This window comes from Cetorhinus maximus, chromosome 21 (assembly GCF_964194155.1).
Source record: "Cetorhinus maximus chromosome 21, sCetMax3.hap1.1, whole genome shotgun sequence".
NCBI classification, from domain to species: domain Eukaryota; kingdom Metazoa; phylum Chordata; class Chondrichthyes; order Lamniformes; family Cetorhinidae; genus Cetorhinus; species Cetorhinus maximus.
Window position 1 is genome coordinate 70,928,995 of NC_135899.1, and position 25,642 is coordinate 70,954,636.

General features: G+C 40.5%; 1 protein-coding gene across 1 annotated transcript; it reads left to right on the top strand.

The window, feature by feature from the left end:
• The first annotated feature begins 3,543 nt into the window (after nt 1-3,543).
• syf2 (SYF2 pre-mRNA-splicing factor) lies at nt 3,544-25,353 on the top strand. The gene is made up of 7 exons (XM_078567108.1): nt 3,544-3,609; nt 5,005-5,103; nt 8,022-8,147; nt 16,485-16,602; nt 18,291-18,381; nt 21,702-21,800; nt 24,551-25,353. The coding sequence occupies exons 1-7, from the start codon at nt 3,592-3,594 to the stop codon at nt 24,714-24,716; spliced, it is 717 nt and encodes a 238-aa protein (XP_078423234.1). The 5' UTR covers nt 3,544-3,591; the 3' UTR covers nt 24,717-25,353.
• Nucleotides 25,354-25,642: the final 289 nt, after the last annotated feature.

The following is a 25,642-nucleotide window of genomic DNA, read 5'->3' on the forward strand; positions in this document are numbered from 1 at the left end:
CTATCCTGTCTGACCTGAGCTGATGGCTTTTCAGTTGCAAAATATTTTGTATGAACTCAGCTGTTAATTTTCTGCAGGCTGTTTCCACCTATACAAAATAGAAGTTATAAACTCAATACACACTAAAGAGTAGTTTTTTTGTCACAGACCCTAAGGCCAGAGATATCAGGGGCCAGAAATATATCTTTGCAGTGGGCAGATGTCCTCCTATCCCAAAGATGAGCTCCAATTCTGTTTCAGTTTAAAAACCTAAGCCACGCTATCCATAAGCTTAAGTTTGTCCTTGTCTTTTGCTATCTTCATTGTAAAGTGAACTCAGGTAATTTCACAGCTCCTTACTTGCCTGAAAATTGTACTTGCAGGAATGAGAGAATTTTTCTTTCCTGTTAATTTTTCATATTGCTGTTTATCTAAGTCACTCCTGACCTGTGATACTTGAACATTTTATTAAACAATATCTTGGGGCCAAAGATACAGCAAACATGCCAGTCATCCATTTTTCACGTGGTCAGAATTTCAGTCCCATTGTCCATCATTTCCAGGTCAAAATCTACGCTGTTATGTACTTCCAGCATTGCTCAGAAGTCACCCCAGAAGCCATGTTCTTATGGATATGAGCTGTGGCCACAATTGACTCCCACATACTTTGGGTCAGATTTTGCTCAGTCTTCCAATTCTAGATGGCTCAGTAGGGCCTTAGCAGTTCCTCTATGTTGCCTCTCTGAAAACTGTGTTCCTAGAAACAGCGGTACATCAGGTGTTTTTTTGCAAAAAGAGTCAGATTCTTTATTTCCATGGAAGTACTGGTAAAGGGAACTGTCAACGTAACTGACAGAAACACTTGAAACACTATCCATTAATATAAAATGGAGGCGTTGGTTTAGGATAACCATTGAAGAGATGTAGCATTCTCAATTTTCAACCAATTATTATCGTTAGCTAAATTAGAGTCATAGTCATAGAGTTTTACAGCACCAAAAGAAGCCCTTCAGCCCATCGTGTCTGCGACCGTCATCAAGCCCCTATCTACTCTAATGCCATTTTCCAGCACTTCGCCTGTAGCCTTGTATGCTATGACGTTTCAAGCGTTCATCTGAATACTTCTTAAATGTTGTGAGGATTCCCGCCACTACCACTCTTTCAGGCAGTGAGTTCCAGACACCCACCCCCACCCTTTGGGTGAAAACATGTTTCCTCAAATCCCCTCTAAACCTCCTGCCCCTTACCTTAAATCTATGCCCCCTGGTTACTGACCCCTCCACTAAAGAGAAAAGTTTCTTCCTATCTACCTTATCGATGTCCCTCATAATTTTGTACACCTCAATCAAGTCCCCTCTCAGCCTTCACTGCTATAAGGAAAAGAACCCCAGCCTGTCTAGTCTCTCTTCATAGCTGAAATGCTCCAGCCCAGGCAACATCCTGGTGAATCTCCTTTGCACCCTTTCTGGTGCAATCACATCCTTCCTATAGTGAGGCGACCAGAACTGCACACAGTACTCCAGATGTGGCCTAACTAATGTTTTATACAGCTCCATCATAACCTCCCAGTTCTTTTATTCAATGCCTTAACTAACAAAGGCAAGTATCCCATATGCCTTCTTAACCACCTTATCTACCTGTCCTGCTGCCTTCAAGGATCTATGGACATGCACATCAAGGTCCCTCTGTACTTCCTAGAGTCCTACTATTCATCGTGTACTCCCTTGCCTTGTTAGTCCTCCCAAAAAGCAATTGTTATGTCATTTAATAGAGTTTCATTGTACCTATGTTCCGCACATTAAATAAAGACAATAGAATATTCCAAGCAATTTCATCTTTGATTGCATTAGTGAGAACATTTAAATTTTGTTAGCAGGACAACCTGTATAGCTACTTTATCTTCATATTTAAGATTTCTAAAGCGCTTCAATAATAATTTTTGATTTGAAAAGCAAAATTACAGTATACTAATCCTCAGAAAGGGGAAAATTCCTTCAAATATTTCTCAAATCATCACTGGTGCAAAACATGTTTTGGAATATAATTTTGTTTACAGCTATAGTTTTAAGTTGTCTTTGCAATGTTACTAAAAGTTCTTTTATTTTATAGGCCTATATTCAGGGCAATTTTTCCATTATTAACCTTTTTTTGTGGGGAGGCATGATTTTGAATCTACTATTGCTGGATTTTAGGGAGCGGAATGGTTCAGAATGAAGTGGTGACCAAGAATCATGGCAGTTCTGAGGCTCATAGGCTTCTATAATATATAAAAACAGAACGGGCTGGAAATAATGTAGCATGTGTAGAGAGAGAGAAACAGAGTTAATGTTGCTGACCTTCCATCAGAACTCCACAGAAGCTACCGGACCAAAGCTTTCACTTTTTTATTTCAGATTTCTGGCATCTGCAGTATTTTGCTTTTCTTTCAAAGAACAGGGTAATTCAGTCAATGAGGATGAAGCTCTGCACTTGGTACTTGCTAAGGTTTCCCTCTATTTTCTTCCGCCAGGGAATTTTTACAGAAGGTGCAATCGATGGTCACATTAATTAAAAGTTTCAACAGATTTTCCTTAAATGAATCCTTTGAGGGCATGAAGATTAAGGTTTGTGGAAGATTGTTCCAATCCTTAATTGTTCTTGGGGAAAAAAGAGTTAGCAAAGGAAGCAAGTTGGGGCGTATACATTTAGAACTATTGATTATGAACTCCTCGAGCTTGGTCACTTAATGTACTGCTTAGAAATATTTAATTGTTCATTCAAAATTTTTCTTTGGTTCTGAAGACTGTGCCAGCCTACCGATGTGACCAACTGGGAAACGCTAGAATCCACGAGTAATTATTTGTAACAAAAGCTGCCCAATGTTGAACTTTCTCAAGTAAGGTAATGCTTTTAGCAGTATTGGTACCAAGCGACTATGCTGTACTGTAAGCCTGGTCTAACCAATATCTGGTACAGCAATCCTTTGACTGTAGTTGAAGAGTGATGGAAGTTCAATCTCACAAAACCAAGCATTTTGGATGCCTTGGAGGCTGCGTATTGATTTTGTACATTCCAACTTTAAATTATTTTGGATGTGGATTCCGAAGTAATGGCATTCTTTAGTCACCTCAAGGGGGGAATTATGCATTGTGTAGTTGGGTACTGATGGACATGGAGCATTGCTGATTCACATGATGTTACATTTCTCTATGCTGAATTTCGTTCCCCATATGTTGGCCCATTTGACGAGATTTGCAGATTGTGAACTGTTAGCCACCTCCTCCTGCCTCCCGACAGGAGCTGTCACATTGGTTTGGAGGGAAACCAAGGGATCAGTCACTTAATCTCTACCCGCCTCTCCCCTAAACTGGGCCGGCGGCGGCGGCACCAACTCCTCTGGGACTCAGAAGGTTCGCCCTGTCCGGGGGTCGATCCCCTCAGTTTAACGCCTGCCCGGTCACTGAGCCCAAAGTAGGATTAAGCAGAGCGGGGCCTACCTAAGGTGGCGGGGAGTCGCTGCCATGGCAACGATCACCTTCACCGACGTGTCGTGCCGATGACGTCAACACCGATGACGCTGCGACGCCGGATTATCGCGTCATTTCCGCACGGCCTTCCCGGGGCGAAGCTAAGATGGCGGCGATGTGTGAGGTGAGCAGTGAAAGGCCTGAGAGTGGATCGAGCGTACAGTTTATCCGGAGTCCTTGGTGGATCAATGCTTAAAAATTAAATCTGAACTGTGTTGAGAGCGAGCGGCGGGAGGGAGAAACATACACATTTCAGTGGCGTGTCCCACAGAGAGTTTGATCTTCAGTCCTAATAAATTGACCAATTTGTACAAAAACATGGTTTATCATGACGAAGAAATACTGAGCAGTAATCAGAATGGGTTAGAACAAGCTTCAGTTGATTGTGGTACCCAATAAAGTAGCTGGGCCGATATTGGATACAGAATAAGATATTTTTGAATGTCCCTGTATATTACAGATTTTCCTCAGTTTACAATTGGAGAGTCATACATAACCTGCTTCCTTCAGGCCTCGAGTGTTTTCGTAATAATAGAATAAGATTCACTGATTCTAATGGTCCCTCTATGACCCATCACCCTTTAGGGTCCCACTCAGCAACAACTTCCATTTGTATAGCAGCTCTAACAAAGCAAAGTTGAGTGCCAGCTGTGCAGTCGCAGAATAAGGAGTCAGCCATCTAGGCTGAGATGAAGAGAAATTTTTTCACTTAGAGGGTTGTGAATCTTTGGAATTCTCTCCCTCAGAGGGCTGTGGATGCTCAGTTGTTAAGTATATTCAAGGCTGAGATTGATAATTTTTGCGCTGCAGGGGAATCGAATATGGAGATCGGATAGGAAAGTGAAGTTGAGGTTGAAGATTAGCCATGATCCTAGTGAGCGACGGAGCAGGGTCGAGAGTCCTTATGACCTACTGCTGCTCTTATTCATGTTCTTTTGTAACCTTCAGTCGCTCAGCTCTGGCATTCTGGATTCACCCCTGAAGGTGTGACAGACCCCATAGCCACATAAGCCTTCCTTTTCTAACGTTTTTCTGTAAACTTCTGCTCTTTACACTGGTCTCTTGTCACATCGTCTGACCTTCCCTCCCTAGCTCAGAACTTGCATTCTATAACTACCTTTCTTCAGTGATCTGATTTTCTAATCCAAGATTTCCTCTGCTTCAAACCACATAAGAAATACAGCACACAAACAGACCAACTGGCTCAACTAGTCCATGCCAGTGCTTATGCTTCACTCGTGCCTCCTCCCATCTTTCCTCATCCAAATCTACTATAATTCTGCGATCGTAACCCTCTGTTTCCTTCTCCCTTACATACTTGTCTAGCTCCCTTAAACGTATCTATGCTATTTACTTCAGCCACTCCCTGAGGGAGTGAGTTCCACATTCTCCCCACTCTCTGGATAAAGAAATTTCTTCTGAATTTCATGGTAACTTTGGCCAACATTTGGAAACTATCTTGATTTAGAAATAAATTTAAATTCCTGCCAGAATTTAGTTTTCTTTTTGATACTTACAGGTACAGGAAGTTCCTTGCACCAGTGGCGAAGCTGGGATGTCAGCTGCACAGAAACGGGAAGAAAGACTGAAGAGATTCCGAGACCTCCATCTTAAGCGAGTAAGAAATGAATAGCTATGTTATTTTGATTGCCTTGTTTATTTCACTCAGCCGAGATGGTGCTTTCTCAGTGGGAGAAGAGACCAGTAGTTGGCAAATGTATCAAACCAATGCAGCTAACAAGCGAAACATCCTCATGAATCATGTCGATTTTATATACACAGTCGCTTGGTAGTATAGAAAGCAACAGGAATTATAGGTTCCCGGGATATTCAAAAAAATGAAAAGCTTGGGCATATTCCTTTTGTTTGCAAAGAACCCATTGTTCTCTGTTGCTTTCACCATGGCAATGCCTTGACCAATCAGAGTCAACTTGCCAACCATCCGCACTCTTTTCCTGTACTATAAATTGTTGTGATCGTTTGACATTCCTGCATTTGTCCTGATGAGCGCCAGATGAAAAACTTCAGCAACGTGCCTCTCTTTTCAGCAATATTCAGTTTTATATAAAATTCATGTTTTATTCTGAACCATATTGGGACCATTTTAATCATTCCTTTTAACCTGTTAAAATATATGGTTCTTCATCTTAGTCAATCATTCTAATACAGCCCATGCGTTGTTGCTGATTTATTCTTAGCACAGATATTGTAGATCACATGGTTGTAGGCAGGAGATATTCCTCAGTAATCTGCACTGCGCGGATTTTTGTTGGACTTGGAAAGGGTGTGGGATTGTGCCGGTAATTTAAATGTGTTGGGTTTCTTTTGGTAATATCACCACACGTCTAAAGCCTTTGGGCAGTCAGCAAAGGGCTTGAATAATATAATTGGTGCCTAGCCATTGGTGGGTACTACAAGCTGTGTAGGCTTAAAGGTTGCATTAAGTTGTTTGGACTCCCCTTGATACTGGTTATTCCTGTGCTTCAGGACAGCACTTTTAAGAATTCAGATGCTACTGGATTAATCAGACTCTAGTCTTTTTAGACAAAGAAACATAGAAAATAGGAGCAGGAGTAGGCCATTCAACCCTTCGAGCCTGCTCCGCCGTTCAGTATGATCATGGCTGATCCTCTGTCTCAGCACCATATTCCCTCTCTCTCCCCATACCCCTTGACGTCTTTAGAGACGAGAAATCTATCCATTTCCTTCTTAAATATATTCAGTGACTTGGCCTCCACAGCCTTTCGTGATAGAGAATTTCATAGGTTCACCGCCCTCTGAAGAGGTTTCTCCTCATCTCAGTCCTAAATGGTCTACCCTATATCCTGAGAATGTGACGCCTTGTTCTAGATTTCCACACACCCCCCCCTCCGCCCGCCCGCCCGCCCGCCGGCCGGCCCCAGGCAGAGGAAATATCATCCCTGCATCCAGTCTGACCAGCCCTGTTTTATATGTTTTAATGAGATCATCTGTCATTCTTCTAAACTCCAGTGAACAGAGGCCTAGTCGGCCCAATCTCTCCTCATACAACAATCCTGCCATCCCAGGAATCAATCGTTGCACTCCCTTTATGGCAAATATATCTTTTCTAAGGTATAGAGACCAAAACTGCACACAGTACTCCAGGTATGGTCTCACCAAGGCCCTGTATAGCTGCAGTAAGACATCCTTGCTCCTGTATTCAAGTCCTCTCACAATGAAGCCCAACATACCATTTGCCTTCTTAACTGCCTGCTGCACCTGCATTCTTGCTTTTAGTGATTGATGTACAAGGACACCCAGGTCCCTTTGTACATCAATATTTCTCAATCTATCACCATTTAAATAATACTCTGCCATTCTGTTTTTCCTACCAAAGTGGATAACTTCACACTTATCCACGTTATACTGCATCTGCCATGTATTTGCCCACTCACTCAACTTGTTTAAATCGTCTTGAAGCCTCCTTATATCCTCCTCACCACTCAATTCCCATCTAATTTTGTGTCGTCAGCAAACTTGGAAATATTTCATTTGGTTCCCTCATCCAAATCATTGATATTATGGTGAATAGCTGGGACCCAAGCACTGATTCCTGCAGTGCCCCACTAGTCACCACCTGCCACTCCGAAAAAGACCCTTTTATTCCTACTACTCTGTTTCCTCTCTGCTAACCAATTCTCAATCCATGCCGATATATTACCCCCAATCCCATGTGCTTTAATTTTACACACTAACCTCTTATCAAAAGCTTTCTGAAATTCAAAATACACCACAACCACTAGTTCCTGTTATGACATCCTTTATAATAGACTCCAGCATTTTCCCTACTACTGAGGTTAGGCTAACCAGCCTTTAATTCACTGTTTTATCCCTTCCTACTTTTTTAAATGCTGGGGTTACGTTTGCCACCCTCCAATCTGCTGGGAGTGTTCCAGAATCTACAGAATTTTGGAAGATGATAACCAGTGCATCCACTATTTCTATGACCACCTCCTTTAGTACCCTGGGATGTAGATTGCCAGGCCCTGGGGATTTATCGGCTTTTAGTTCCATTAATTTCTCCACTATTGTTTTAGTAATACTAATTTTAAATCGGGAGCTCCCATGAGAAAGATCATGGAGATCATACAACAGTGGCTTATTGGCTCCAAAAACACATTCAGTTACCCAACTTTATATCCCACAATGATAATTAGATTCTGAATATCAGGTCGTGGCCCAATTTATTTCTTTAATCTAATTCCCCCCTGTTGTATTTCATTGTGTACAGCAAGAGTCAAGATGACCAACAATTAGTGCTTAACAGTATTATAAAGTTTATTGTTTGATATTGGGCGATACAAACCATAGCAGTCTGTTGCTATGGAATAGCCCATGCTTCGAGTTATCCTGTGTCTCATCGTATTGTGACTGCTACTCCCTTATAAGTGTGAATATGTGAAGTTATCCTGTCATAGATTCTAAAGGTAACAAGTTTCCACCACTATGCAAAGTTCCTCTAGAATTCTTGCATTTGTGACCCAAGCAATAAAAGGCATTGTTCCTTATTCATAGAATGAATCTCGGAAATTGAATCATCAGGCGGTGGCAGAGGAAGACAGGACCCTGAAACTACCAGCTAACTGGGAGTCCAAAAAAGCACGATTGGAATGGGAGCTAAAGGTGGAAGAGAAAAAAAAGGTATTTGCAATATTTTTGCTGAAAATCTGAACTGTTGAATCCTTTGGAGCAATTTGTAATTAGGAGACTAAGGGTTCAGATTTTTAAAAAGCTCCAAACAACAGTCCACTTTGATCTTGTGATCTAAATACCTCACCATCTCCAGCTTCACACAATGCAATTTTTTCAGAATTTCAACATTAACTTATGAAATTTATCTGACCTTCAGTTTTAACAGTCACTAAAACAGCATTTATTTTAACCTTAAACATACCTTGAAAGTTCAGAGCAAATCACTATTGTTAGCAACTTGAATGCTGATAAGTTAGTGACAATACTCAGGAAAAACACAGGGCTGTGTGTCAAGATGGCTTCCAAATTTGCCAATGTAAGGAGCATATCTTTTTATTTCTGTTGGATTGTTGTAAAGAGCATATCTTTATATTTTGTGTTGGACTGTGGTAAAATTACATTGGCTACAGGTTGAAAGATATGTCTACTGGGACAGGATGAGAGATAGATACAGTGTTGCAGCCCTGGAACAGAGTGTGCCATGAAAGACAGGATGGTGCCAGAAAGGACCAAGGAAGCTGCCTGACAACAGCATTTTAATTGGTTCCTGACCAGGTGGCCAGGTTTTGTGTGAGAGCAGTGCAGGTGAATAGCTCCTAGCCTGTAAGGAACAAGACCTAAAACCTCTTTCTCCTGTGTGTAGAAGATTCCAGTAATTCCAAAATAATAGCTAGCTGGCTTTTCTTTCATACCTCTATAACCTGCCCTCTCTCTTAAAACCCAAGTTAAGAGGCAAAGGGGAAAATTGCTGTTAGAGACATTGAAAGGCAAGTGCTCAACCAGTGAACTAAATACTGAAAGTACTGGAAGACCACCTCAAAAAGAACTGAAAGGAATTTGGAAGACATCGATCAAAATCAACCCATCGAATCCTGTACACCGGAATTGGTGTTATTGAACTGTTTCATCCACCCTTAAAATCCATGTTTTTGTGTCTTGTCTTTGTGTGTATCGGAATTTAAGAAGAGGGTAAAGTTTAAGCTATAATGTTAGAAATTAGCAGTTCATATTTCTTTCTTTTGCCACTGGTTAACGACAGTTTGTTCAATAAACAGTTATTTACTTAGTAAGTTTACAAACCTGGTGCTCGTATTCTGTTAACCTAGATTAAACAGTTAGGTAGAATTGGGGAAATCTGGTGGTTTGATCAAACTTTTCACATTTGTCGTGGTTTGGAGAACAGTGGGGCTTGATATTGCAGCACACTATTCTCAGTGAGTCGTGACAAGGTTTGGGGGCCCAACCGAGACATTTTGGAACAAAAGATAACGATGATTTGGGTGTAGATTTAGTAACTTATAAGAGCTAAAAGGAAACACCAGGTTTGTACTGTCAAAAATAAGATGGCACTGGAAACTGCCAAAGCTTTCCTGCAAGTGGAAGAGATTCCCCTGACGATTTTACAAGGGATCCCAAAAGCCAGGTTAATTGAATTGGCAAAGAAATTAAGAGTAGGACAAAAGCAGAATTACCTGGAAAAACTCAGCAGGTCTGGCAGCATCGGCGGAGAAGAAAAGAGTTGACGCTTCGAGTCCTCATGACCCTTCAACAGAACAGGTCATGAGGACTCGAAACGTCAACTCTTTTCTTCTCCGCCGATGCTGTCAGACCTGCTGAGTTTTTCCAGGTAATTCTGTTTTTGTTTTGGATTTCCAGCATCTGCAGTTTTTTGTTTTTATCTCTATTATTATTATTATTAAATTAAGAGTAGGATTGCCTGCCAGAGCTAGGAAGGCAGAGATAATTGAAGAGATGGCACAACGAAGATTGGGAGGGGACCTGATAGAGTTGTGTAAGATTATGAGGGGCATAGATAGAGTGGATAGGAAGGCACTTTATCTTTTAGTAGAGGGGTCAATAGCCAGAAGGCATAGATTTAAGGTAAGAGGTAGAAGGCTAAGTGGGGAGTTGAGGAGAAATGTTTTCACCCAGAGGGTGGTAGAAGTCTGGAACTCACTGCCTGAAAGGGTGGTTGGGTCAGAAACTCTCGTAACATTGAAAAAGTATTTAGATATTCATTTGCATTGCCATTATCTCCAGGGCTATGGGTCAAGCGCTGGAAAATGGGATTAATATAGTCAGATCTTTGTTGACTGGTGTGGACACTATGGGCCAAATGGCCTCCTTCTGTGCTGTAAATGTCTATGAGTCTATGAGCATTTGCAATTGGAAGGAATACCGGAGAGACCGAGTTCTCCAAGGGGTGGTTCATTGGAATGGACTCAAATTCAGTTGCAAATAAAAAAATTGGAACTAGAGGCAGCAGAAAAAGAAAGGGCATTCCAAAGGGAACAGGCAGAAAGGCAGGAGAGAGAAAGAAAACAAGGAAGGGAATTAGAAAAGGAGGAAAGAGAAAAAGAGAGAGAATTCCCGCTTACAATGCTGACAGTTAAAAAAGAAAAGAGACCAGTAGGTGAGTTAGTACTTATTTCCAGATCAAAATCCAGTAGGGAGATGTTTAAATTTGTGCAAGCTCTTCCAAAATTTGGGGAAAGGGATTTTGAAGTATTCTTTATTTCAATTCAGAAGATAGCTAAGCAGATAAACTGGCCAAAGGAAAACTGGACATTGCCCATGCAGAGCAAATTGACTGGTAGAGTACAGGAAATTTATGCTTCACTGTCAGAGGAGATTTCTAGGGATTATGGTGTGGTGAAAAGGGCCATTTTGAGTGCATATGAGTTAGTCCCTGAAGCATACAGACAAAAGTTTCAAAATTTAAGGAAACAGCCTGGACAAATTTATATTGAATTTGGAAGGATTAAGCAAAGTAATTTTGACAGGTGGATACAAGTATTAGGAATTGAAACTACCTATGAAGTTCTCAGAGAGACAATTCTCTTGGAAGAATTTAAAAACTCCCTACTTTCTGTAATAAGAACCCATGTTGAAGAACAAAGGATTGCAACTGTTAGACAGGTCGCAGTAATGGGCGATGATTATGAGCTGATCCATAAAACTAAACTTTTTTTCCATCACCCCCATAAATTTGTAAAGAATAGAAAGTGGGAGAGTGAAAGGAATGCAAGTAGCCAGGGTAAAGAATGGAAAGCTGGAAATACCTTGAGATCCCCTCCCCAGATCAGGAAGGAAGGTACTGAGGGTGGAGATGAAACTCGAAGACCTAAGTGTTTCCATTGTAATAAAGTGGGATACGTTCGTTCAGAATGTGAGGGAAGCCCATGGGACTTGTTGGAGCTCATAAGAGTGAGTCCGAAACGGGAATTTGAAAAGAAAATGCCACGGATCAAATTGTAGTTTTAACTACAAATAAGGGTGTGGAGGTAACCACTGCTGTGAATGCAGGCGAAGTGAATAAGATAGATGAGAGAAATAAAGGGTTTTTGTCTAAAAAAAAGATAACCCCTTTTTCATCAAATGATGCAGCTAAACCCATAACTATATTAAGGGACACAGGAGCTACTCAAACTCTTTTGCTGGAGAAGGACCTAGTTTTCCCTTCAGAGAGTTCAATGAAAGCTAAAGTATTGGTAAACGGGATAAGTGGAGAGTATATCCCAGTTCCATTATACAAAATGCAATTGGAATGTGATTTGTTGTCTGGATCGCTGATTGTAGGAGTGGTTAAGAAATTAACCGTGGATGGAGTTGATTTACTCCTGGGGAATGATCTGGCAGGAGTGAAGGTTATAGCTTCGCCCATAATTAAGGAAAGTCCCAGAGAGGCTAAAGAGACAGAGCAGTTACAAGAATCTTTCCATCATGTGTGGTGACCAGACCAATGGCTAAACAAAGTCCATCACCAAAGGTCAAAATAATACCACAAGAAGGTTTTAGAGTAGCTGAAACTTTATTTAAGGGTGAAGATAATTCAAAAGAAATGTTCGGCATGTCTTCATTAATTGAGGCTCAGAAAGCAGATCCAGGGTTAAACAAGTTAACACAGTCAGCTCACACCGAAGCTGAGGCTAAAGGAATTCTGGAGTGCTATTACCTTAAAAGCAGAGTTCTGATGAGGAAGTGGAGACACCCTCAGAGACCTGCGGATGAGGAATGGACAGTTGTTCATCAGATAGTCATACCACCCAAATATTGCAAGTAGCACGTGAAACCGCTATGGCAGGACATGTAGGAATACAGAAAATCCAAGCATCGATACACAGGCATTTTACCTGGCCAAGACTTCACAAGGACGTAGTGCTATTTTGTAGAATATATCATACGTGTCAGGTAGTAGGTAAACCTCAACATGTAATCAAACCAGCGCCTTTAAAACCCAAACTAGTTTTGAAGAATCATTCAGCTGGGTATTAGTAGATTGTGTAGGACCATTACCCAAAACGAAAGCAGGATATCAGTATATCCTTACAATTTGATTTCCAGAAATTATTCCTTTAAGGACAATTACAGCTAAGGTGGTATTTGAAAAGTTAATTCAGTTTTTCACTCATTATGGCCTATCAATTGAAATACAATCTGACCAAGGTTCTAACTTCATGTGTAAAATTTTCCAGGACATAATCAGCAATTTGAGTATCAAACAACTAAAGTTTACCACCTATTACTCACAGACACAGAGAGCTTTAGAGAGATACCATCGGACTCTCAAAACCATGATTAAGACCTATTGCCATGAATACCCCAACGATTGAGACAAAGGATTAGATTTCTTACTATTTGCTCCCAGAAATTCTCTAAATGAATCTACTGGATTTAGTCCATTCGAATTGATCTATGGTCATGAAATAAGAGGTTCATTTAAAGTGATTAAGGAAAAGTCCCTAAAGGAGAAAGACGAATCCTCCATGTTGGATTACGTGTCCACGTTTCTTAAAAAAACGCATAGGAGCATGCAAAGTAGCATGAGAGCACTTAAAAATTTCCCAAGCCAAAATGAAAGAATGGGCAGACATACACGCTACAACTAGAATGTTCCAAGCAGGAGACGAAGTATTGGTATTGTTGCCTTTGCAGGGTAAACCCCTGAAAGCGAAATTCAGTGGCCCCTATAAGATAGTTAGGAGAGTTAGTAAAGTGACTTATCTGATAGATACTCCTGAGCGTAGGAAGAAGAAACGGTTATGTCACATTAACATGTTGAAGCAATATCATTGCAGAAAAAACGATAAGACAGAGCGAGTGTACCAGGTGGTAGGAGTAGTGGAGGATGACAGACAGTAAGGGTAAGGTGGAAGGAGAAATAGACAGTGCCCACAGTGAACCTCCTACAATTCAACTAGCCAATATGACAATACTGGGACAGTTAGATACTGTTCTCATATTTAGAGGAAGGACCAAGGGAAGATCTAATAAGGTTACTTAGGAAGTATAAGGGAATTTGTAAGGATACAACTGGATGTACTATGTTAGCTAAACATGACGTGGACGTAGGAGACTCAGTGCCGATAAAACATCATCATTATCGGTTGAGCCCAGAAAAACAAGCTCAGTTAGAAACAGAGAGTCAATATATGCTGAACAATCAATTGATTGAGCCTAGCCAAAGTGGCTGGAGTTCACTGGTAGGACTGGTTCCTAAGCCGGATGGATCCGCTAGATTTTGTATAGAGCACAGGAAAGTGAATGTAGTAACAAGAGGACAGATACGCACCCAATTCCTCGGTTAGAAGATTGCATCGATAGGGTTGGCAGTGCCTCATTTCTTCCTAAAATTGATCTGTTGAAGGGGTACTGGCAAGTGCTATTAACATCAAGGGCTAAAGATCCACCTTTGTTTCCCCAGTGGGTTGTATCAATGTATAGTCATGCAGTTTGAGTTTAAAAACACCCCAGCTACATTTCAGGGAATTATGAATCAAGTCGTAGCTGAAGTACCTAACTGTGGTTTATTTAGATGATGTCGTAATATATAGTAACACGTGGGAAGAACATGTAAAGCAATTAAATGAGCTGTTTAAGCAATTGCAGTTGGCTGGCTTAGTCATAAATCTGGCTAAGATCGAATTTGCAAAAGCAAGGGGTAACTTACCTAGGTCACATTGTCAGACAAGGGCAAGTGTTGCCAAGAACAGCAAAAGTGAACGCTCTAATAGAATTTCCCATTCCTAAAACTAAAAAGAGAAATCCTGAGATTTTGAGAATGTGTGGGTTTTATAGAAAGTTTGTGCCTAACATCAGCACAATAGCTGTACCTCTCACCAACTTGTTAAGAAAACAGGCAAAAGTGGTATAGTCGGCAGAATGCCAAGCAGCCTTTGAAAAGCTAAAGGCAATCTTAATAAATGAACCAGTGTTGGCCGCCCGACTTTACCAAACCTTTTAAAATGGCAATTAGTGTTAGCAACTTGGGGGTAGGTATAGTCCTATTACAAGATGATAAATTAGGGATAGAGATGCCGGTGGGGTACTTTTCCAAGAAACTAAATCAATATCAGAGAAAGTACTCTACAGTAGAAAAAGAAACTCTAGCATTGTTGTCTCTTCAACACTTTAAAGTTTATGTCCGACACGATAACAAAGAAACACTAATCTACACTGACCATAATCCGCTGGCGTTCATCGAAAAGTTTAAAACTCAAAATGTGAAACTTTTTAGATGGAGTCTATTGTTTCAACCATTCAATGCAAGGTTGTTCACATTGCTGGTAAAGGTAATGTGATCGCGGCTGCATTGTCCTGGGTGTAAAATACTAAAATAAGTTAATGGGGTACAAAATGCTGAAGATTGTATAATGTGCGGAAGGATGAATGAAATTAAGTCTCGTGTTTTGTTGTCTATGTGTCACACACCTTGTGATGAAACGCATTTTTAAAATGGCATTTCATCTCTTTTAAGGGCAGAGGCATGTAAGGAACAAGTCTTTTTATTTCTGTTGGACTGTTGTAAAGAACATATCTCTTTATTTTCTGTCGGACTGTGGATTAGAATTACAAAGACTGCAGTTTAAAAAATATGTCCACTGGAACAAGATGAGAGATATATACAATATTGCAGTCCTGGAACAGAGTGTACCTTGAAAGAAAGGATGGTGCTAGAAAGGAGTCCTGGACCGAGGGTGCTGCCTGACAACAGTATTTTAATTAGCAGGTGACCAGGGTTTTGTGCGATAGCAATGCAGCAGAAAGTTCCTGGCCTGCAAAGAGAAAACATCTAAAATCTCTTTTCCTCATATCTCTATAACCTGCTCTCTCTCTCTGCGGAAACCCCTGTAAAAAGGAAAAGAGGAAAACCACTGTTAGAGACATTGAAAAGCGAGTTCTTAACCAGTGAACTAAATACTGAAAGTGCTGGAAGACCACCTCGTGTTATCAACAAGAAGTGAAAGGAATTTGGAAGACATCAATCAAAATCAACCCATCGAATCCTGTACTCTGGATTGGTGTAATTGAACTGTTTTATCCCACCCTTAAAATCAATGTTTTGTGTGTCTTATGTGTGTTTGTGTATAGGGGTTTAAGGAGGGGTAGACTTTAAGTTATTGAGTTAGAAGTTCATATTTCTTTCTTTTGCCACTAGTTGAAGACAATTTGTTCAATGAACAGTTATTTACTTAAGTTTACAAACCTGGTGCTCGTATTCTGTTAATTTAAACAGTTAGGTAGAATTGGGGCAATCTGGTGGGTTGGTCAAACATTTCACATTTGTCACGGCTTGGGGAACAGTGGGGCTTGATATTACAGCGCACTATCCCTAGTGAGTCGTGATAGTATGCAAAACTGTTAGTGTCATTTCTGAGAGACGTAACATGGAACTCTGTAAGTTCAAGTCTTTACCTTTGTTTCCGAGGTGGCTTAGGAGGACTCTTCAGTCATGAACATTACAAATTGTTTGTTTGTGGGACAGGATGGGTACTGTCCTGTTTACTTACCAGCTCACCAAATATTCTGCCTTTTGACTATCCCATCATGAATTACGAAGTACAATTGGGTCTTTTAATCTAGTCAAGGTCTCTTATTATGGTATAAGACACCAGGATGTTTGTAATAGAAATGAGAACAGAGATTGTATGTAACTACTGAAATACAACAGTTGAGCTTGTTATAAGAATGCAGCCTTATTCCTGGCTTGATATCATCTCATTCAACAAATAGGATTGTATTAAAAATAGAGTATAAAATTAGAATCGTAGAATCAGTTAGCACTGAAGGAGGCCATTTGGCCCATTGTCCCTTATTTTCATACCAAAGAATGGTCAATCCATTATTTAACTCTTATATAAAACTCATTCTTTTTTGTCATTGTGGGTTTGTTGGAACATATTTGTTTCGTTCATGATATACTGAAAAGTGCCTGAGCTTGAAGCTATTATGTATTATAGTTCTGGAGCAATAATCCCCATCTGTATTTCCTGTTTAATCTTGTAGGAGTGTCTGGAGAAGGGCGAGGATTATGAACGAGTTAAACTATTAGAGATCAGTGCTGATGATGCAGAACGGTGGGAACGAAAGAAAAAAAAGAAAAATTCAGATCCAGGATTCTCAGGTACTTGGTCACTTTAATGGCCATTCATTGCTTGAAGTAAAGGAAATTTATAGTGTGAAGCCACCTGCCTGCTATTAATATCACCTTAAAAATACTTTGATTTTATCCAAACTTGTCCAATGACTCTTATGGAGTTGCCTAATGAACGGTTGGAATTGGGGCTGCATGTTCTTGCCCACCTTTTCTAGGCAGCATATTCCAAAGAATCAGTTTGGAAACTGTTGTTGCAGCCCAGAAGCAGCAGCATGACTCCTGCAGTTGAATGTTTTACTGTTTAAATTTAATTAAATACACTTAGAAGACAGGAGATTTTTTAAAAATCATCTGGCTCTATTGTCATCTCCTGAAAGCTTTGACAATTCGCTGTCATACAGCTTTCATGGCAGCCCTCTGGTACCTCAACCATGTGGCCATTATTCAAATGTAAACCTTAACAGTGAGTATTTTCAGAACCTGATCCTATCCATCCCCCAAAACAACCACATGTCTGCATCGAATAGGGGGCATTGGATAACAATTAGAAATAGAAACTCTGCCTACACTCCTTCTGAGATGCTGAGGCCAATTGTAATCACCCCAACTGGTATATTGATTGAGACCAGCTAACTCAGCACAGACTAAGGATACAACCTGAGACATTTCTGGTGTGTTTGGCTCAATCCCTCTCTGGAGAAAGTAATTGAACACCCTAATTATTAAAATTAAATTTTCTGCTGGAATTCTGTGTAAGAATGGGAAGATATGTTTTTATCAAAGGCCTGATTTGCTACCAATATTAGATTTATTATGCCACTCAAAATTCTCCAAGCATCATTCACTAGCTAAAAATGCAGGCAGCAAACCTGTACCTAGTCCTCTGCCTTTGCTACCTCACAAACAACTGCCATGTTTTGTGTGAGGATCTCCGGGGTAACTTCAGCAACAACAACTTGTATTTATAAAGCGCATTTAGTATAATAAAATGTCCCAAGGTACTTCACAGAGGCATTGTAAAACAAAGTATGACACCGAGCTACACAAGGAAATATCAGGGAAGAAGACCAAAAGTTTGACCAAAGAGTTGTTTTTTGAGGAGTGTCTTAAAGGAGAAAAGTGAGGTGGAGAGGTTTAAGAAGGGAATTACAGAGCATAGGGCCGAGGCAGCTGAAGGTACGGCCGCCAGTGGTAGAAGTCTCTTCCACCCAGATTTTTCCATCAAAGAGTATCCCTAGCCTCAACTAAGCACCTTTCTCTGAAAGCAAGAATTTACTTTGTTTAAAATTGCAGGCATATCCTACTCCTCATGACACACTGTATTGATATATCAACGTTGTGTGCACCTAAAATGGTCTAGGAGGCAGCTGGTTAAAGTTATGTTCAAGGCTATGTCAGCAGATCTGACATGTAACTGCATGGGGACATGTGATTCAATGTTATGTTTTCAAACTGACAAAAGATGATGTATCAAATCCATCTGAATTGTTTACTCTTTATTGTAAAACATAGAATTTTAAGATCACAATTTTATTTTGGTTTTACATTTATTGAATATTTTGAGGCTTCTTACCAGGACAGAACATTTTCATATGAAAACAAAGAAACATATGAAATTCTGTAATTTTTTGTTTAATTGTATCGTAGACTTGGTTTGGTTCTGAACTAGGTTTGTAATTCTAATGTTAAGATGCTTGTTTAATTTTTTGCTTCAGACTTTGCCGCTGCACAGTTCCGCCAATATCAGAGATTAGTGAAGCAGATTAAACCTGACATGGAGGAATATGAGAAGCAGAAGGATGATGCGTGAGTTACTTTTTAAAACTATACCTTCTGTTATTCATCCTGTTCACTGACCAGCGGAGAAAATTGCAGGTGAAGGTGATGTACAATCAATAACCGTAAAGAAAATACTTATCAGTATAAGACCACAGAAGTATTCCATGGGGAGTTTAAGCTGATGACATTCAGGTCTATCCATTTCACTTTTTAGGACAACAACTTTCCTTTAAATAGCATCTTTAACATCCCAGAGTGCTTCAGAGGGGTGTTATCAGAATAAACTAGTCAGTAAGCCACATAAAGATAAAATGGCCTGGATTTTGCGGTGGTAATGACGGCAAAACTTTTACAATTCGCTGTCATTACTCCACCAAAACTGACAGCAAACTCGGGAGCCCACACATGCACAGCATAGCGTTGAAGACCAGAAATTTCTGTAAGCGACCCTGTGCTTCTTCAGAGGATGCACGGTTGCGGCACCTCAGACTGCCATCAGTGGGAAATCTGTGACGTGAGCTATGTACACTATTATTCTTGCTGTGAAGAAAACACTTGAAAGAGATACAGCTTTTTGAATGAGTTGTATCTGAGTTTTAACCATGTACTAACTTCATATTACTGCTAAACATTGTCACTGACTCTGAAGAGCTAATTTGATATTTGTAGAATGACAAGTTTCTCAATTATGTGAAAAAAAAATGCAAAATAAACTTACGGTTTGTTTATATTGATATTTTGGCTAAATCCAATCCTTTTTTTATTCTGCTATCTAAAATTTAAGTTGAAAGTGAAGGATAGTAAGTGCTTTTAACCTGGCTGTCTGTGGGAATAATTCAGTGTGATTGGCAGCTTAGCTTGTTGGATGACATCACTGCTGCTGCACGCCTAGAAATCTCCTTGACTTGGCACCAGATTTGTACTGCCATCAGGAAAGGGGAAGTCCACGCCACAGAGATCACACATTTTTTGTGGCAGCTTTCTTCAATGCCAGCGGCAAGCAACCTTGTTTCAGCACTGAGTGCAACATCCAAACCACACTGTTAGGACAGATGCTTGGTTACAGAGGTAGGTTTTATGGAATGTATTAAAAGAGCTTTAGGGAAGGAATTCTAGAACTTAGACCCTAGGCAGCTGAAGACACAGCTGCCAGTGGCAGAGTGATTAAAATCAGGGATGTGCAGGGAGCAGAACTGGAGAAATGCAGGACTTTAGGTGATTACAGAGGTGAGGGGCAAGTCCATGGAGGGAATTGAACACAAGGATGAGAATATAAAATTTGAGGCATTGCCAAGCCATGAGGCAGCATAGATCAGCAAGCACAAGGTTGTTGGATGAATAGAACTTGGTGTGAGTTATGATGCAGGCAACAAAGCTTTGAATGAGCTGAAGTTTAGGAAGGTTGGAGTTAAGTGAAGAGAGCATTGAAATAGTGGAACTTGGAGGTGACAGAAGCATCAGTGAGGGTTTCAGCAGCAGATGGGCTGAGGAAGGTGTAGAGACATGACATTACAGTGGCAGAAGTAGGCAGTCTTAGTGATGAAACAAATAGATTCCTTCTTAGAGCCTTTCAATAGCATGAATAATTTTAAAAACGCTAACTTATCCAGACAACAAATAAATGCAATGTTTCCCGAACCAAGACAGGAACATTTACTTTTCCTCAAAATACATTTCAAGTAATTCTCATTAAGTCAATAATATTTGTTGTTGTCTAAACACTATACACAAAGCAGACAAATTTGCAGCCAGTCTGGACTTTAAAGATCCTTCAAAGTAGCCCACTATAGTTAATGGAATTCTTCCCAGATGACCTTCAAAATTGTCGGTCTTAGCCCTGGCTCTCCAGTTGTTTAGATTAATGTTAAAGCTATAACTCATTCCATTCAGATTGCAAATAGTCTGGAAGGTACTGTCTCTTGTTTGGAGTACCATCCATAGGTACCAGCAGCCCTCTGTATTTTTCCCAATGGGCCTTCTTAATGTGCACCTTGAAAGTGAATTTGATATCCTATTCGATTGTAATGCATCACAACAAAGCCTGATTCTTGGTGCCACTACGAGTAGCAGAAAACCTCATCTATAATAATACTCAGTTTATGTCTGTCTGAACTATTTTGATTGGCCAGTTTAAGGGGTGCATCTGTTAATCCTTCTGGCACATGTTGGGGCACGCAGAGAACTGGAACGCATGGCGCATATGCAGCTACCAACAGTTGGTGGCAGCGGTTGTGGAGTCGGGTGCTGGTCAAGGAAAAACAAGAGAAGGTAAAGGGAGCCCAACAACAAAATTGCCCTAACTGAAGAGATTGTTTCCTTGAGCAATGGATTGATGGATGGAATGGAGATGGCAAGAAAGGAATGGAATGGGATGGAGATGGCATGGGAGGGGTGAAATGACATGGGAGGAAATGCCATGAGAGGGATGGAAGGAATGGGATAGGGATGACATGGGAGGGGTGAAGTTAGCTGGGATTAATTAAGTGTGGCAAAATGGTAGGGTCAATTCTTTGATACAACATATTATTCAAAAGCTATTCTTTGTGCTAAAAATAAGATTCACTAGAATTGAATCAAATGATTTTAGAGAAACTCAGGTGAATTAAAACAATACGTAAGTGTTGATTCTATAGATGAAGAAGATGATACCTTCCAGTGTTTCTATACAGTCTAAGTTCAATTGGCATGCCACCGCATATACGTAGATTCAAGGGAGGAACAATTATAATGTTTCTATGAAACTTGAATACTAAACCAGGACATTGGTAATTCGGAAACTGCTTTCTTCAATGATAGATGCTGAAATTATAAGAAACAGTTTTCAAGGAAGTACAGTTTTTAATCCTCAAAAGATATTGAGCCCATCAGATGTAAACCTGCCTTTTCAATTCATATTCTATGACTGTAGACAGATCATAAGGCCAGACTTTTGACAAAATTTGTATTAATATTCCTAGGTCTGTTCTTAAATATGGACAGCTTTATGTAGTTTTACACAGAATGAGACATTTTGATTCTGTTGAAGCCTTTGATGAAAGAATAACTAGAAATCCTGTATTTAAGGAAGTACTGTTGCAATAAAGGTACTAATTTGACTGCAGATGTTTTGTGTCTCTCTGCCAGTACTGAATAAATCTGAAGGTAGCTAAGATTTTCTGTTTAGAATGCACTTTCCTTTCTCATGTACAGTTCTTCACTTTGCATTTGGATCATTTGGCTTCCCAAAAAAACTGCATTGATATCACAGTGGAATTACTAGGAGCATTTTTTTCTATGATTATTATTGGGGTTAAAAACATCTTTCTACCTGTGCTAAGGGGGCTTATTTTTGTATTTCATACCAACAGTGGAGAGGAGTTCTACGCAACTGCAAACAGTCTGATGCATGGCACCCATGTTCCATCCAAAGCAGGCGTGGACAGGCTGGTGGCAGATGTTGAAAAGCAGTGAGTGTATTTTTAACGCTATATTGCCCATTATGTGTATGCAAATATGCATAACACAACAGAAGTTCACTTTGCAGAGCTGAAGGACAGAAAATCGGCATACACAACCAATATAAACTAATATAAACAAAAAACTACTGCGGATGCTGGAAATCCAAAACAAAAACAGAATTACCTGGAAAAACTCAGCAGGTCTGGCAGCATCGGCGGAGAAGAAAAGTGTTGACGTTTCGAGTCCTCATGACCCTTCAACAGAACTAAGTAAAAATAGGAGAGGGGTGAAATATAAGCTGGTTTAAGGTGGGGTGGGGGGGTGGTTGTAGGGACAAGCAAGCAGTGATAGGAGCAGATAATCAAAAGATGTCACAGATAAAGGAACAAAGAGGTGTTGAAGGTGGTGATATTATGTAAGAGAATGTGCTAATTAAGAATGGTTGGCAGGACACTCAAGGTACAGCTCTAGTGGGGGTGAGGTGGAAAGACTGACAGGGCATTACAGGTATAGATTTAAAAATAATGGAAATAGGTGGGAAAAGAAAAATCTATATAAATTATTGGAAAAAACAAAAGGGAGGAGGAAGAAACGGAAAGGGGGTGGGGATGGACGAGGGAGTTCAAGATCTAAAGTTGTTGAATTCAATATTCAGTCCGGAAGGCTGTAAAGTGCCTAGTCGGAAGATGAGGTGCTGTTCCTCCGGTTTGCATTGGGCTTCACTGGAACAATGCAGCAAGCCAAGGACAGACATGTGGGCAAGAGAGCAGGGTGGAGTGTTAAAATGGCAAGTGACAGGGAGGTTTGGGTCTTTCTTGCGGACAGACCGCAGGTGTTCTGCAAAGCGGTCCCCAGTTTATGTTTGGTCTCTCCAATGTAGAGGAGACTGCATTGGGAGCAACAAATGCAGTAGACTAAGTTAGGGGAAATGCAAGTGAAATGCTGCTTCACTTGAAAGGAGTGTTTGGGCCCTTGGACGGTGAAGAGAGAGGAAGTGAAGGGGCAGGTGTTGCATCTTCTGCGTGGGCATGGGGAGGTGCCATAGGTGGGGGTTGAGGAGTAGGGGGTGATGGAGGAGTGGACCAGGGTGTCCCGGAGGGAACGATCCCTACGGAATGCCGCCAGGGGGTGTGAAGGGAAGATGTGTTTGGTGGTGGCATCATGCCGGAGTTGGCGGAAATGGCGGAGGATGATCCTTTGAATGCGGAGGCTGGTGGGGTGATAAGTGAGGACAAGGGGGACCCTATCATGTTTCTGGGAGGGAAGACAAGGCGTGAGGGCGGATGCGCGGGAGATGGGCCGGACACGGTTGAGGGCCTTGTCAACCACCGTGGGTGGAAAACCTCGGTTAAGGAAGACGGAGGACATGTCAGAGGAACTGTTTTTGAAGGTAGCATCATCAGAACAGATGCGACGGAGGCGAAGGAACTGAGAGAATGGGATGGAGTCCTTACAGGAAGCGGGGTGTGAGGAGCTGTAGTCGAGGTAGCTGTGGGAGTCGGTAGGCTTGTAATGGATATTGGTGGACAGTCTATCATCAGAAATTGAGACAGAGAAGTCAAGGAAGGGAAGTGTCAGAGATGGACCATGTGAAAATGATGGAGGGGTGGAGATTGGAAGCAAAATTAATAAATTTTTCCAGGTCCCGACGAGAGCATGAAGCAGCACCGAAGTAATTGTCGATGTACCGGAGAAAGAGTTGTGGGAGGGTTACTATGTGTAGTTGTAATAGTGCTGAGCTGGGAACTGATGGTGAGCTCTGCTTAAAGTGTTTAGTTACCATCTCACGCTTTAATCAGCTTGTGGTATCTTATTGCAGCATTAAACAGGTGTGACTGTACACTAGAGTAATTACTAGATAATTCCAGGTGTGTTCTGTAATAGTTTGCACTTTTAAAATGTTTCCTGAGATGCTGCCAGGGATTAGTGTCGGTTGTATTTATAATTAGTTAGCATACCTGATGTGTCTCTGTTTTGCTGGAAGACTCCCAATTTCCAAGTTGTTCTGATCTGTGGATTGGTGAGGAATGTGCATCAAATTTCTGGACAGGCCCTATGGGGATGTTGGCTGGTTCTGAATGTTAGAGTTGTTTCCCAGTGCCAGGATTGGCATCCAGAGCTCTGGAAGGAGCTAATTCCCCATCTCGTTTCAATGACAGCTGTCAGGAAACAAATCCGTTGAATAAATTATGCAAGCAAGTCTTTTCCGGCCAGGAAACCCAACACAGTGGGTCTCCATGAGGGTGTTGCTGAACTGGAACAAATAAGGTTGTTCTTTTACAGTCTTTTTGAGAGGAGTACTTTTCTGAAAGTACTCCTCACCCCCATCCCCCACCCTAATGAATTTTCCCCTGTAAAGTTCTAATTACAGTCATTGAATGAAAACGCTTCAGGGGCTAACCAGGCTGCCAGAATACAAAGCAGTCAGACATGTTGCACAATTCCAGTATTTGTGAGTATAGGGACCTCACTTATAATATCTCCTTTGGGAGCCATTGGGGAAACTGCATTCCAGTGAGGTGCTAAGAGCTCCAGTTCCTATTAATGTCAAATGTATTTAGTGAAATTAGTAATTAGTGAAGTAGTATTGTCTGTAATACACATCTTTCAACCAAGACACAGTCTTAGCCATGTTAACATCAATTATAGTTTTCAAATTCGCATAGATAACAGAAATTTCCCCTGGACAATTTTTGATATATCATTTTGCTTTGTTTTGTTATTCGCAGTAGCACAAAGTTTAATTTCTTTTTTTCAGAATTGAGAAGCGTGCCAAATACAGCAGACGTCGCCGTTACAATGATGATGCTGACATTGATTACATTAACGAGAGAAATGCCAATTTCAACAAGAAGGCAGAACGATTCTATGGAAAATATACTGCAGAAATCAAACAGAATTTGGAAAGAGGAACTGCTGTCTAACTTCTAAAACATTCAAATGGCTTATCCTCCTATGCTATGTAGAGGTTGTGATAAGCTTTGTATCTTGCACTGCTGTATAAATTCAGCCTTTTAACCAACTACATCACATCATTTACTAGAATATGCTTTTCAGATGACTACTAAGGTTTATAAAGTGTCTTGCCTGCATCGTCATATCTCCTTGCTTTTTGAGTTTCTTTTTGACTTTTGGTTAGGAGTACTGAGCAATTAATATTGTTTGGCTTTTGTACTTGTTATCTATTCATTATTCAAAAGGAAGTTTTGTATGACTTCTGAGATTTTTTGGTTAATGTCTTCTGGTTATGTTTTGTGTTTCTCATTAAGATTTTAAAATAACTGTGGAACAAAGTTTGCTTCTATCAGTCAAACGATTTTTAATTCCAAACTTCTACAAAACATACATGAATACAAATACAAGATACTGATTTTTTTCGTTGATGTTACAAGTTGGTTACCTGATGTATAGTTTCTGTGAATATCTCCATCAGAAAGCAAACAATCATTTTTGGACAGTCTGATGCTGTTGGAGAGTTATTTTTCTGTAAGATTTATTCTCTGTAAATATCTTATACAAGTGTACGACAAGTTGTATAGATAAAATAAACTTCACATTAAATTGTTTTCTGTTGCTAAGCTATTTTCACATTTTGAAAAGTATTGAAATGAATTTGCCATCTATGGTTCCTTGGAAGAGACATTTTTTATTCGTTCATGGGATTTCACTGACAATGACAGCCCATCCCTAATTGTCCTTGAAAAGGTGATGGCGAGCCGCCACTTGAACCACTGCAGTCCATGTGGTGTGTGTACGCCCACAGTGCAACTTGGGAGAGTATTCCAGGATCTTGAACCAGAGACAGTGAATGAGCAGCAATACAATTCCAAGTCAGTGTGATATGTAACCT

Excerpts from the sequence above, each read along its gene's own strand:
- syf2 (XM_078567108.1), top strand. Across the intron at positions 5,104-8,021 it reads GAGACCTCCATCTTAAGCGA|AATGAATCTCGGAAATTGAA; the intron begins GTAAGAAATGAA and ends CCTTATTCATAG. Across the intron at positions 16,603-18,290 it reads TTCAGATCCAGGATTCTCAG|ACTTTGCCGCTGCACAGTTC; the intron begins GTACTTGGTCAC and ends TTTTTGCTTCAG.